At 35.2% G+C, this 16,033-nt stretch overlaps 1 protein-coding gene across 1 annotated transcript in view; it reads right to left on the reverse strand.

Annotated features, from left to right (window-relative positions):
- LOC134527075 (piezo-type mechanosensitive ion channel component-like) overlaps positions 1-16,033 on the reverse strand; it is a 252,374-nt gene that overhangs the window by 113,997 nt on the left and 122,344 nt on the right. The window contains exons 22-23 of the mRNA XM_063359411.1: positions 14,231-14,396; positions 9,043-9,395 (exon numbers count right to left, since the gene is read on the reverse strand). Coding sequence (XP_063215481.1) covers positions 9,043-9,395; positions 14,231-14,396 — 519 coding nt within the window. The remainder of the gene's footprint in view (positions 1-9,042; positions 9,396-14,230; positions 14,397-16,033) is intronic.

The following is a 16,033-nucleotide window of genomic DNA, read 5'->3' on the forward strand; positions in this document are numbered from 1 at the left end:
CATAAAAAAATTTTTGTACTAAATATGAATTTTATGTAAAAAATACCTATTCAATAAATATGACAAAAATTCCTAAAAACAGCTTAAATTACTCTATTACTAGCCTCTAGTAAGATGATGATAACATATTGATCATAATCTTAATAAATTCATAATGATTACCTACACTTTGGGAAAAAATTCCAAAAATAATAATAAAAAAAATTCACTCATTAATTTTATGATTGAATCAATGGATAACTGTTCTTGCTTCAATCTGTAAATGATGCAAACAAGTTTATTTAATTAAAATTATAAAAAAAAATACATGTTCAAGAAATAAAACAAAATTACAAACAAAAAATTTATTACATAAATCCTACACTACTACAGGAACACTTGCTACAGTTAGTAATCTAATAAACAATTTGTTCTGCATTGGCTTGAATTGACTAATTCTCAGCTCCAAATGGTATACTGAAGACAGAAATTAGCCAAATCGTTTTCCTATATAGTCCTTTTCTTCCCGACGGAGTTTCTTGATACTGTGTTCAACAGATTGCTTCACACTGTCGGAATTGTAAATGGGAGTATTCACTGTCTTGAATGAGCACTTCTTCACTTGGTCGTTGAACGGATATGGTTGACCATACATGCAGTCCAGCCACAAGTTATATTTTAAAGGCCTGTACGTTAATTCTTCATCAGTAAGCTGATTCATAACTTTCTGCTTGATATTGTCAAGAAAAGTACAAATGTCTTTACCTCCAACTGTTTTTGGCTCCAACTGTCTTTAGCTCCAACTGTATTTTGGCTCCAACTGTCTTTGGCTCCAACTAGGGTTACCAGACGTCGGGCAAAAGGAGGACATGTCCTCCTTTTTATGTATTTTTTTACGTCCGGCCAGATTTTCCTTAATGCTCCAAAATGTCCGGCTTTTTTTATAAAGTGAGATAATTCCTGCAGTTACACTCTGAGTAAAGCGCACCGCGGTAATGCACTGTCCGCAGAGTCACCCCACTAGTAAGTAGTTCTATAACAGCTTGACAGGTAGCAGCACATGCAGAAGCACGTGTGGTGTGTTGCAAGTTTATTGTAAACAATTATAGATAGCAGGAGGATGAACTATGAACGGCCAGCTCAACGCGTACACGCAGGACACAGTGCATGCTTAGTTTGTGTTGAATCAATGAATGCTGTGGTGTAACAACCACAAGTCCACAAGTCGTTTCTGCGTTTGTAAAAGCCACATAATTTTCTAATTGTTTATGCATTAATGCGGCGCTAACTTGTAGTAGTGTGAAACAATGTCTAAAAGAAAGTGTAAATTTTGAGACACTTTAAAAACTAAATTCCCAAATTTTGTTTGTGGAAGAACTGAACATGAAGCTAAGTGTGTGTTGTGCGACTGTTACGTTTCGGTAGCGAATAAAGGTTCTACAGACTTGGAATGCCACGTGAGAAGTGAGAAACACAGGAAAATTGACCGCAGCTCTTCATCAACTACAACAGTAAGTTCTTGTTTTGTAAATGAAGTAAACAGTAATGTAAACGCCGCAGAAGGAGCATTGGCGTTTCACACCATTAAGCACCACCATTCTTTTAAGTCAATGGTTTGTACGTCTAGCCTGAACAGAAATATTTTTGGAGACTCGAAAACTGCAAAAAATATATATTGGGCTAGAACTAAAGCCAAAGCAATTATTCGAAAAGTCATTGCGCCTCATGCAATCGACATTGTTGTTGAGACATTGGGAAGTATTTCATGTTTTGGTGTCGCTACAGACGCCAGCAACCATGGATCAATGAAGATATTTCCCATTCTTATTCAATATTTTGACTGAAAAGAAGGCGGGACAAAAACTAAGGTAATTGAAATACAAGCCCTAGAAAACGAACAGTCAGATACTATTACAAATTTTATTTTGATGACCTTGCCTCAAAATGTGTTGTGTATTCTGGAGACAAAAGACAATGCAAACGTTAACTTTGGTGGGCTTAACAGAAAAGAGAGACGAAATGTGTATTAATTTCTAAAAATCAGGCTTGGTAGAGACATCGTAGGAGTTGGTTGCCCAGCACATATTTTGCATAATACGTTACAGCATGGTATTGACTTGCTTAAATATGATATTGAATCAATAGTCATGAAAATTTCAATTATTTTTCCGTGTAAACAGTTTGCACAGAACCTCTCAAGGAATTCTGCGACTCAGTTGATCTAAATTATCAACAACTGTTATCGCACAGTAAAACTCGTTGGTCAAGTCTTTTCCCAGCTATTGAACGAATACTTAAATTATTTCCAGCATTGAAATCCTACTTTCTTAGTCAACCACAGCCACCACACATAATCAAGAAATTTTTTGAAGATGAATTTTCAGAAATTTACTTGTGGTTTCTGCACTCTCTTATGTCTGTTTTCGATTAAAAAATACAGGCTATTGAAAAGGAAAGAAATTGTATTTTGGAAGTTATGAACCATCTGGAGGCAACACTTCATTGCCTCAAAGAAAGGCACTGTCAAACCATTGTTCCTTTGAAAGTGAGAGAACTGATTAATAATTGCAAACAAGCCGGATTGTGTACGGAAGAACACTGTTCTGATTTTTTAGGTGAATGTCAGATTCTGTATGAAGCATGCATAAACTATTTAGAAAAAATGGACAACAATTTTAGAAGAATATTAGTGTTTCAAGTGGATGTACTTGAAATACAGACGAAATATTGAATTCAACGATTTGTTACCAAGCATTACATATTTGAAGAACAAGGATATTGCTGTAGATGATGTCAGACTTTTTGCTCAGTACTATAATTTGACAGCATTCCTCAAGGAACAAGATGAAAGTTTCTTTGATGGGAGTTTGGATGTGATATGGAAAACATTTTTTAGTGAATGCGCTAATTCAGACCAATTTTTAGAACTTTTAAAAATATGTGAATTTTTTTTCTCTATACCAGGACACAATGCGTCGGTTAAAAGAATTATTTCCATGATAAGCAGTCAGTGGACAAAGGAGAGAAACCAACTTCTACCAGAAACTGTCAAATCCATCACCACAGTAGTTTACAACTTCAAAGAAACAACCTGCCAAAACTTTTACTCATATCTGCTTAAGAACCCTAAAATCTTAAACAAAATTAGTTCATCTGAAAAATATTAAATGCATATGTCTGCTAATTATGTAAATATTAAGCTTATTGGTGTTCCTGCAACAAAATATAACATTCATTTGTTATACACAAGAAGATGTTATTTTGTGTGGTATATGTAATATGTTGCGTTTTGGATATAGCATGTTTATACTGGGTTATTTACTTTTTGAACATGTGTTTTTTTTGTATAGGATTGATGTACTTGGTTATTCAAATAATCCATTGTATTCAAAATAGTAATCACATAAAAAACGTGTTTTTAATATGCTGTATATGCGTAGTTAGTTTTATTCTTTATATTAAAACTGTATGAAATGCCAAAACATTGTAAAATATCGTACTCCATTGTAATTAATTAATGGTTGTTTTAAAAAATATATTGTCCTCCTTTTTAGTGAAATGTCCTCCTTTTGCGAGATGAATTTCCTCCTTTTTTATTATCAGCATCTGGTAACCCTAGTTCCAACTGTCTTTTGGCCCCAAAATACATTAGCAGATTAGCTACAACAGTCTGTGGCAAACAAAAGTCAATGACTCCAAAAGTCATTGCCTCCAACAGTCTTTGGATCCATCTTTGACACCAACAGCTACAAATTCTACAAATGTTCCAACACTCTAATTGCTCCAAGAGCTCCAATGCTCTAATTCCTCCATTTGCCCAACAGTTACAATGCTCCAATTCCTCCATTTGGCCAACAGCTCCAAGTGCTCCAAAGCTCCAAATGTTTCAAGTGCTCTTAATTGCTCTAAGTGCACCCTTTACATTTGTTCCCGTGTGCTCATGATTATTCATGGTGAGACTTCTGCTGAGTGTTTCTGGTTATTCCTGAGAAAACAATCCCTGCATGCATGTAATTTTTTTCATTTTGAGATATGAAATTTTATTCAGAGTTTCTTTTACTTAATGAATTCCTGTTAACAAATCAGCACTTACAATATATTTTTTATATTTTGTGGAATTCACAAACGAGATTCATTACCAGATGATTGCTTTGTCTTAAAACTGAGAAACACTATCATACAAGATGAACTTCCTTCTCCTTGATGCCCTCTTTCACTTGTGATTGAGAGAGAGCATCCTGCATACCACATAAAAAAAATAGAATAATACTAGCTGCAGTACCCGGCATTTCCCGGGCTAAACACATGGAGCTTTATTGTCTGCGAGTTAAAGCAAACTGGATAGTGCTATATGACAGTGTGTTCGACATAGAGAAATATCACACAATTACTGTTTGTATGTTTATGACCTATGATTTTTTGTTTACCGATGGCGATAGGTTATTTATTTATTATTAATTATAAATTATTAAGACCATTAATTGAAATAAAAACTATCCTATCTCTCAAGTTGGAAAAAATTACACATAATACATAAATGCTAATTTTCATCAAAATTGGTTGACTTGGTGAAGAGTTCACTGCAAACAAACATCAGGACACTGGATTTATATATATTAAGATTTACCACTACGCAACATGTAGCACCATCTGATGTTGAAAAGCAGAACTACTTGCAACAAGTTTCTTGTACGAGCTAAATAACTCGCTGATGAAAAATTAGCAAAAATTCTATTTAAATAAATATTCCAATTTAAAACTCTCAGTTCGCATCTGGCATTAGTCATAGAAGCTGACATGTATCCTGGTTCTTTGCCTGTACCTCTATCAAAAATACATTGTTGTACTAGATACTGAGGCAAGGAGTTTACCTTGAGAAAAAATGCTAAATGTTATGAGAGAAGCGAGAGTATTTTGGGTCCTTGCCAAAAACCATTTAGTTGCAGTCAGTGTCTGAAATCTTTTGGTTGAATATATTTCTTGAATAAACATTGCAAGACTTGTACAACTAAGCTGACTAAAGATAACAAGGACTGGTCTACAACACCAAGGAAGTAGAATGAAGGAAAACTATTAGACGACTATCTATAATGATTACAAAGAATGTCAAAATGCTAATGCTAAAAATACTATCCTATATCTAGATAATAATTTAAAGTTTTAAACTAACAAAGAAAGTATCACCTTCAAGGAAAATGAAAAGATACCGTATATACTCGTGTATAGCGCGCCCTTTTTTCCCCTCAAGTAAAGGAAAAAAATAAGGATGCGCACTATACACGGGGGAAAAAAAAGTGAGGCGGGGAGGAGGAGTGGAAGTCGTTAACTGCCCGGTGACGGTTGACGTTTCTGGCCAGCCCCCACACATACGCACAAGCAACAAGGCCTCTCTTTCACACACACACACACACACACACACACACAACCTGGTCTCTCGCGCACACACAAGCTCACAGCACACACACACGTGCGCGCGCAAGCTCGCACATCATGGTCTCTTGTTTATTTTTAGACCTCCCCCCTCTACAGAAACCCAGCGCAGAAGCTAGTAAAAAGAGAGAGAGAGAGAGAATGTTGTCACCAGTTCCCCGCCCACTTCCTCCGGTGAGTCATCTAGTCCTCCGTGCCAGCTTAGCAACGTAGCGTGGCACGCTTCATTTTGCGTGTCCCTAAAAATGTGTTATCAGTTGAAATATCTGTGTAGAAGCTTCGAGACAGGAGTGGTGGTGTTTAGTCCTGTCAACTGTCAAGGTTACTTGATGGTCATAGTCCCGTTCCTGCCTGCCTCCCTCCCTCCCTTTCTCGTACCAGTTGTGACGATACAGCGCTTCATTATCTTCCATCTACACAGCAGAGTTAAAGTATTTTCCTGACGCATCACCACACATCAATTTAAAAAATCATTTGTTTCATAAGTAATTATGTAACAGGTACCACAAAATGTTAGTTAGTAAAATTTATTTATGGGAAAAAAATTTTTAGTTTTTTTTTCTTTGGAATTTGTTGCAAAAATCGTGGTATGCACTATACACGAGGGCGCGCTATACACGAGTAAATACGGTATTTACACCACATTTTAGTTGACTCCATGAAAATTCGTACAACGAAGAATGACCTGAAGCTGACAAGATCAAAGACTGCGATGAAACATCTAAAGCTGACATGACTGAAGACTATGATGACACATCCAAGGCTGACATGATCAAAGACTGTCATGACGTACAGGAAGCTTACAAGATTGAAGATTGTGATGAAGTGTTGAGACCAAAATGTTAGAAAAGTGTTAAAATAAATTATTTTGAACAAACTTGTGATGATCACTGGATCAATGATGAAAGAAACCTTGGAGGCTGGTTTAAAATGGAAGACTACAGTGACCTTAATAATATTTATTATATATGCAAGAAAGATGATAGCAGCAGAAGAGATTGATTACGCATCATGGGAAGAACATAACATATTGGTTGACAGGTTAAGATTTCTACAGGCTTTGCTTTGTGGAGGAAACTATTAGCACATTAAAGAAGCATCCTTCATAATCAAAAAACTTAGGGAATCTGGCTACATACAGTAATGACTTGTATTACTTGCATGAGTATAAAATTGGAAAAAAAAATTCAAGGTGGCGGGTGTGACGTAGGGAATTTATTATTAATATATATTTTAATTTTTTTAATTTTTTATAAAAAAATTACATGTTTACTCTCGGGGGAATGGAACCGAGGACCGAAATTGATTAAGTAACTAAATATTTGTACGAAGAAATTTTTAAAATATACTTTTAGAATTGTTTTGAAATTTTTTGGGAAAAAATTAAATATTTCATGGTTATGGTCAAGGTTAAGGTCGTGACCTCGGCGGGTTAGGGTGGCTTGCTCTTATGACTCCAAAGCCGTTTTTAGTAATTTTGGTTCTTTCTAAGGAACAAGTATTTTGAGGTTTTTTGAATTCGGAATTTTTGAATTTTTGAGGAATAAATCGAGTTACCGTATATACTCGTGTATAGCGCGCCCTTTTTTCCTCTCAAGTAAAGGAAAAAAACAAGGATGCGCGCTATACACGGAAAAAAAAAAGGTTAGTAGGGGGAGGCGGGGAGGAGGAGTGGTGGTCGTTAACTGCCGGGTGATGGCTGACGTTTCTGGCCAGCCCCCACACACACACACGCACAAGCGAGGAGGCCTCTGTTGCACACACACACACACACACACACACTTGCGCGCGCAAGCTCGCACATCATGGTCTCTTGTTTACTTTTAGACCTCACCCCTCTACAGAAAGCCAGCGCAACAGCTAGTAAAAAAAGAGAGAGAGAGAGAGAGAGAATGTTGTTGTCACCAGTCCCCAGCCCACTTCCTTCGCTCCCTCGTCCCAGCAGCTAACCGTGAGTCATCTAGTCCTCCGGGCCAGCTTAGCAACGGTGACGGGAGTGGTGGTGTTTAGTCCTGTCAACTGTCAAGGTTACTTGATGGTCATAGTCCCGTTCCTGCCTGCCTCCCTCCCGTCCTCGTACCAGTTGTGACCATAAAGCACTTCATTATCTTCCGTCCACACAGCAGAGTTTAGCTTGCTCGTGTCGTTTCAGATGGTACAGTATGCCACAAAAGTTTCGCTTTCAGGTGGAAGAGTATTTAATTTAAGTATTTTCCTGACACATCACCACACATCAATTTAAATAATCATTTGTTTCATAAGTAATTACTTAACAGGTACCACAAAATGCTAGTAAAATTTATTTATGGGAAAAAAAATTTAATTTTTTTTCTTTGGAATTTGTTGTAAAAATCGTGGTGCGCGCAATACACAAGGGCGCGCTATACACGAGTAAATACGGTATTTTCCCTATAAATGAAATATTTTCCCTAAAAATAGAGAAAAAAAATCTAGGAATTTTGAGTTATTATTTATTTATTTTTTTTTAAATTTTGTGTCCAAGATGTCTACGGTGATGTCACAATCAAAGATGGCAGACATCGGCAACGCCACCACACTCCTACTCCTGGGCCCGGTGCAGCTATTATATACTACTCATAATCCACAAATTTACTAGCTCTATTAAACTAGATACACATGAGTAATTTATTTGCAAAAATTTTAAGCCAATATCAGTGTTTTGTGTGGTAAAAAAAAACACACACAAAAAAAATTCAAATTAGTCTATCTTGTCTGTAATGTAAACCTTGTCAGTAAAGTACTGATACAACACTACACTGATCTGATGGTTCAATACCTAATTAAATAAGATACATGCATCATTAACACTTTTGAGGCTAGCAAATTGATTTGACCATCTCATCCATAAATTAAAACCAAGGAAAGTAGCTGCCCTTAAAGCAAACAAGTGCTGACTGACCGGCTAAAACACTGCGGTCTTAAGGCATGCAAAAATTGTCCCGGAAGTGTTAAAATCATTTTCATCTATTGCCCTAGGGACAAGATTATATGGTTTTATTTCTATGATAATTTTGTTTTTTAAACAGGAGATTCTGGTGTTATTGTTTTTATTTTGATATATTCTACTTAGTCATTAAGCAAAGGTATTATTCAACAAAAATAAAATATTTATAAATTCTTATTTTACCAAAATAGTCTCATTTTGGTTGACAACTGATGCACTTATGCAATAAAATTATTAGTAATAATCATGTCTGGTAAAAAACTACTGAAGAAAATAAAAATAAATCAGAAATTTTTGTATGTATGAAACATGTGCCATCATAAATGTAAAAATGTGTTACTAACGTAGGACATGCAACATCAAAGAATATAAGATAAAATATTTTTCCCAATCTATTTAGGTCACACAGTTTGGTTCAAAATTCATGCTAAATATATTTTCAATATATTTTCCATGATAAATAAATTAAATTTTGGTAATTTGAACTAATTTTTGTAAAAGGTTGATTGATTTCATGGTTTGATTACATTTCGGTGCTAGTACGTGGTGTATTGACTTGCACTTCGGTATTATATGTTGTATTCACATGCTTTGCAATGTTAGTATGGTTTTATCGCCATTCACCATACAATCTGGTCCCCCCTACCTATGGACGGAACCGTGCTGACCTGACTGCTCAGAGTGGGAGTCGTGAGTGTAGCAGCTGATGCCCAGCAGCTCAATGGCCCAGCACGCTGTCTCCATGAGGTTCCTCACAAACATGCAGCCCACGATCTGCAGGACCATCTTCAACATCATGACAGCCAGGTTGTAGCCCAGCAGGCACGTGTTCCACTGCCACATGATCGAGCGGGTGGGCAGCAGGTACAGCTTCTCGCCGTGCCACAGGTAGAAGAACGTCAGGCCCAGGTAGCCAAAGGAGAATATGTTGACGCGGTTCACGGCGGTGAAGAACACCGCGGTCAGGCTCAGCCACAGGAAGGCCTGGGAGGCGATCCGCTTCAGGGAGTCCAGCCACGACCTGCAGGAGATGCGATCCCACATTCTCACCGATCGAGCTGCTCACGTTCAAATTTTTCCAATAGATTTATGTTTTCTAGCAGGTTACACATCATGTTTACACAACTGTGTACATACAGCATACAGCCATAGAGAATCTTATCATAACATGTTTTGAATATCATTACAAGTACTGAATATTAATTTTTTTTTGTAAAGTAGACTTTTGATATGTCAGGAATTCCCAATGGTTCGGCACCAGTCAGTAATGTATGAACTTAAGCCAACTCAGCAAACTTAAGCTAGCAAACTATAAGTTTTAGATAAGGTTAAAAATACTTTTACAGCATGCACTTAAGTGGTAGTTGGCCCAGGATTAGTCAGTAGCGTTTGGCGCAGTTCGGGGTCACTTGCAAGTGATCGACGCTTATTGAATTACTTCAGCAGGACTCGGCAGTCAGAAATAGCAAATTTAGTATTTGCCTGCATTTATGTTGAAATTTTGATAATTATCTTCCTGCTAAAAAATATTTATGTCAAACACCATCCTACAGAATTATTTTCTCTACAATTTAGCGTTTAGCGATCACAGGATATACCGCCCATTAATCTAGCATTTTCAGTAATCCACACCTGCACCAAATTGGAAGTCTGCGGTATTCCTGTTGACACCATATTAACGTTCGATGATCCGGCAAAATCGCTAATCCGGCAAGAACATATTCGCATAGACATAAATCTGGAAGGAGTGTTAGGGGGGAGGGGGGGACAGGGAGGCCCGGGTCCTCCTCAAATTCAAAAATTCCTCACTGTGGAGGCTCACTTGCAGTTGTTAAATCATTACTGTGAAACAGGAATGATAAAACATAATTCCTCAGGCCCTTCCCCTGGGAATCTTACAGATTTTTGCCCCTGCATGTGCCAAACATGCCAGATAAAAAAGCTTTTACAGTAGCACTCTTCATCATCAAGAATCTTATTTCTTTATCCTCAAAATTTTTCCCCTACCCCTACTCACAACTATAATGATTATAACTAAGGTACTTCAGGGTTCCCACATTCTTATTTCAGCCAATTTTTTACCTAGTATTACTTTCACTGTCTCATTTGTAGAGGCACGATTATATGGTAATGCGTGATAAAACGAAATAACACCGAAAACCGCTTGAAAACACGAAATAAAACGAAATTGTGCAAAATACGTCATATGTCACGAAATTTTGTCTATCCTGATTATTTACGTTTTTTTTTTTTTTTTTTCCATTCTGTAAGGACAATTCACTATCTTCAGCACAATCAAATATTTCTGACAGTAACTAACAGCCATATATATTATATGCGAAGGTGATTCATTATATATTTTAAAATGAAGTCTCGGAATTAACGTAATATTTTCTTTAAACGGTAATCTTGTGTACCATAATAATTTAAGATGTTGATAACTATGATACAATGGCCGCCGTTCATTTTCTGTTAATACAAAAATAACAAACGTCCAAAATATGTTTTTCAAAGATTACGTTTTTAATCATTAAAATATTACACACTAAAGAGCATTGCTTTTACTGTTTATTTAAAATAAAGGACATAGGGTACGAAAATAAAATTAACCCTGCTTAACGTAACGATTGTAAATAATAAATAGTACATGTTTATGTCGGTATTAATTTTCACGTGCGTATGTTGGTATTCGGTATGCGTTTGTATTCGCATCTATTCTCCATTGTTTTGATCTTTCCAGCACGGCAAGTTTTTGCGTATTAAGAGGTTAAATTCTTCCTATGTGATTAAAAATTTTTGATAATGCCTAAAACGAAGGTTTCTGCCAGTGACCGATCGAAAGAATTTTCTAGCGAAGGATTTTATTTCAGTGATAAAATTTTAATGTGCGAATTCTGTAACTGCAAGCTAGACTACGAGAGATGCGATACGCTTGTGAAACATGTCGCGAGTGAGAAACATAAGCATTTGAGACAAAACTCATCTGTTAAACGACATCCTTGTCTAAGAGTCTTTAATGCCATTAATTTGCTGTTCAACCCAAGAAATGTGAGTAGGGTTAGCATAGAAGATGCAAACCTACAGAAGACTCTGCATAATTTGCCTTGTGTTTCCTATCTTCCCATTGATACATTCATACATGGCTATGTTGCTTTCAAAAAAATAATTGAGGATGAACTTTCATTGCCAGAAACAAGTCAAATTGATTTTGCAAAGGTACTTTTCTCCCTTAAAGGGGACTACAGTGAATTTGCTCAAGCCAGTTTAAGGGCAATCTGGTTCCCAACATCAAATATTGATGCAGAATGTTCATTTTCTAGGTACTCACTGGTAGTTAGTGACAGAAGACAACGTCTCACTCCAGAAAATGCGGAAAATTTAACTATGATAGCATTTCAATAAAACCGTCTTAATAGTAACTTTGGAAGTGCTTAATTGTGTACCTAATTTTGTAGTGTATGTGATTGTAATTAAGTCGTGAAATTTTTAGTAGTTATTTAAAAGTTTGAATTTATGAATTTGCAAATGAACTTAATTGTAATTATATCATGAGGTTTTAGTGTTTATTAATATTTGGTTTAATAAATTTGCATGTCGTACAGAAAAGCAAGAAAATTTTGCCGTGGGTATTTTGAGCAAAAAAATAAAACCATATAACACCGAAATCTTTATTTCTTTACACCGAAATTTGTCTTAAAATAACACCACAAAATCTTGACTCTACTCATTTGTCTATCAGTAAAATTTTACACATTTTAATGAAAACACATTTGAACAAACCTATCACCTAGAATTTTAATGTAAAATATTTTCTTGGACAATGTTCATTTTTAAATGTTATCATTTTCAATACTACATTACCATCACTGCAGATCTCGAAATATAAATGTTTAGTAATACTTTGAAACGACACATTGTTGTGATTCGGTGGAATACTACCAATAAATATTTGACTTCTTCAAATTAATACATTATGGTTTCTATCCTTTATGTTTAATTAATGTTACTAAAAACAGATACGGATGATTAATGGCACACAAATATACAACAAATATGTACAGGTTTTATTATATAAATATGCCTACTAAAAATTATGAAAAATAAAGAATACTAATTTTAATCAATATAGTTATTTTCCCTACATTTTTCACGTTTTAAAGACATACTTTCAAATCATTGAGTTTTCCACATTTTTTCTGACAGTGGGAACTGTGGCTCAGAAGTGAGTCAAAGCTTACTTGGGGGCCGAAGTCAATACCAGACCACTCACCTTCAGCACTACGACCAGGGTTAAGTCCCAGCACGTGGGAAATATTACAGACATAGCGATCGGCTGGTAGGTTCTCTCAGGCATGCCATGTTCCCCCGTCCCAGCATTCCGTCACCACTTCGTCGCAGATGTCTCCGTGCTCTCAGTTCGAAAGTATGCCGTGCAGTGGCATCAAGAACACCCTCCACATGCTTATGTTGATATAGTTACAACTTACGACAAGATCTCCACAAATTTTTTCATAGTAAAAATCAATACTTCTTATTTTATCCACATAATTTTAACTATTAAAAGTAATTATTTTCCATAGACAGCTACACACTTTTTCCAAACCCTCCAAATTTTCTCAATTTGCCTGAACTCTCTGAAAGATTTCACCATCTTCTCCCAGATGCTTTTAACGTTTACCTAGTTTGCTATTTAAATTAAAGCAACAAATTTTAATAATGCTTAAAATTTCCAAACCCTACAAAGATAAAATTTTGAATACCAAGAGACACACTTTAATTTACCGTGTTTTATCACAGAATCGTCGCACGCGCGTAATCGTCGCAACCATATTTTAGGCTGTCAAAATTGGGATAAAAAAACTTCTCGCGTAAACGTTGCATGATGTTTGGTCCCGCTAGTAGATGCCGAATGCTTTGTGTAGGTATCTTTTCCGTATAAAACAATGTATTTTAAAGTATAAATCTAATATTTATTCGGTCATTACCACTTACTTAATAAATTAACGGAAAAATATGATGTTGTTTGGCGTGTAAAATTTCTTATAAAGACGTTTTTAAAAAAAGTTATTTCCTTTATCTGATCGTCTGCGTCGCCGCGGTGAGGTGTAATCTAAAATTTAATTTCGGCCATTACCACTTATTTATTTAATAAACGGAAATACAAAGTTGTCTGACGTGTAAATTTTCTTTTAAAGACTTTTTAAACGGTATTTCCTTCATCTGATTGTCTGCGTTACCGTGGCATACCGCTTATAAAAATGTAGCCAGCGCATCATTCATGTTTGGTTATGTTGCTTCCCGTATAGAGCGCACGCACGTAGTCGAATATCAATATCTCGCCGATTGGATGCAACGCGCGCTCTCTGTCAGGTGCCGAGTTAACTACATTTGATAGCCCGCATTCTTTTGTGGCAAGTGTGTACTACGACACATTAGTTCACGTCAGATTCTAGTGGCTTGCGTTCGCGTTAGAGTTTTTAATGTTGAAGAAAGGTTTTTGTTTAAGGAATTATTAATATAGATTGTTTGGCGTGCTCTTGTATACTCCGCCTTTTTTTAAATAAACGTACTTTCCATGAACGGGTTTTTTTTTTATGAATAACTTTACCTAACAAAAATTTTTTTTCCGCACAATGGTCGCACCCCTACTTTACAAACTTGATTTTAGAATAAAATCTGCGACGATTATGCGAGAAAACACGGTACATGAATATCGAACTTTGACTGAGGAAGACCTCATCCCGTTAAACACCCATGAAAGTGCTTATAAAAATATTAACATAATATTTAAGTAATAACTGTTTGCAACAAAATGAAATGTGAAGTAATGAGCATTAAAAAACCTACAATGCATACCCTGATATAGGAAAGAAGTCAGGGATCGGGTTGATGTAGTTTGGATCGCCCAGTTTATCTCTGATGTCCTTGTTGCTGCCACCATCACACGGCTTTGTGTTTTCTTCTGCCTCAATCCAGAACACATAACGCTGATGGCACGCTGATATAAGCACCACAATATCACCTGCACAAACCCACTTCATCACTCAAGTAAATGCTAGTTATGTATTAATATATGTTCTACAGTCTATAATTCTCTACGTATATCTATCAGGGTTCCCACACCCTTACGTCAGCCAATTTCCCTGAATTTTCATGGTTTTTTACCTTTCTCATCAGTAAGATAAGATACAGTAAGATACATTACGTACAATACACATTCCTGTCAAAATACAGTTCAACAAACATACATGATGAATATTATCAACTATAACATTATTTTCCTGTACAATACGTATATATTTTGCACTTTTAACATTTACATCACCATTAGGGAACAAAAACTCTGTCTCACTGAAAAAGACAGCTGATGTTTGTGTAATCGAACTATGAAATGCTACATTATTGATTTATATCAGGCAAAATCTGTAGATATTAGATTGTGCTTCAAATTAATACATTATTAATGTAGGTAATAATCAGATACAGATTACAAACAGCATATACTACATAGTTAGAGACAAGATAAGATAGTTTTATTTTTTAGCTGATTTCCTTTGTAAAAAGGAGATTTTGGTGTTTATGTTTTTATTATTTTTAAATTCTGTTGATTCATAAATGTAGCATATTATTAAACAAATATGAAACATTATTTTACTTATTATATGTATAGCACTTTTACAATATAATAATCTTAAATAAGTATGTTTAACTACTCACAATAATAAAAATAAATTTTCAAGTATTTGCATGTTTAAAATATGTACCAATGAGATACTACTAACAGTTGCAAAAAAAAAAGTTCCACTCAATTTACTAGCTAAATTTTGGTTCAAAATTCCTGTTAAATAAATTACATTAAGTAATTAATTGAATTTATTATATTAAAAAATTAGATTTTGTGACTCAAGTAAAAATTTTGATTAATAATGCTGATAATTTTATATTTTAGTAGCATTTGAGTGCTAAATGGTATATTTACTTGCATTTTGGTGCTATAATGTGTATTGAGACACTTTTCATGGTATTTCAGTTTTATCGCAATTCATCATAAAATCTAGTCCCTATATATGGTATGGAACACAACTAATAATGCCTTCTTAAAGTTTTACAACACATTCTGAGGCTATTTAATCTTCACTCGCCTGAACTGAAGTTTGTATATTGGCAAACTATGCCAACTTTATCAAAGAAATGTTTTGTGCATTTTCATTGGTAGGCTGGAAAGAATTTAGTTCATACAATCAATTGTTAAATGATGAGCAAATGGTTGATGCAGTTACTGCCTGATGTGCTGATGTGGTCGCTGCTAGGGCTATTTTTAATACTAATTAAAAAAACTGGTACTAAAATCTAAATGAAACAAGTTTGAAAATGTGAATAAGTTTTGTTAAATAAACTTTTCTGTAAAATTTAAAGAAATCCTGAAGGAAAAACATTTTTAACAAAGCATTAAACTGAAACTATAACAATTTAAAGAACTTAAAGTATGGGTATTTTATGTGGGAAGTGATTGTGCCAGTAAAAAAAGGAGCATTTCTCATTCTAGTGGACACATGCTGGCAATAATGTCAAAATCTGAAATCATTGTTATGAAGTGCTAATTCAATCAGTTCAATTTGAAGTTACAAATGATTTCATTCAGTGTTCAAAACACAATGT

This window comes from Bacillus rossius, chromosome 1, assembly GCF_032445375.1.
Source record: "Bacillus rossius redtenbacheri isolate Brsri chromosome 1, Brsri_v3, whole genome shotgun sequence".
NCBI classification, from domain to species: Eukaryota; Metazoa; Arthropoda; class Insecta; order Phasmatodea; family Bacillidae; genus Bacillus; species Bacillus rossius.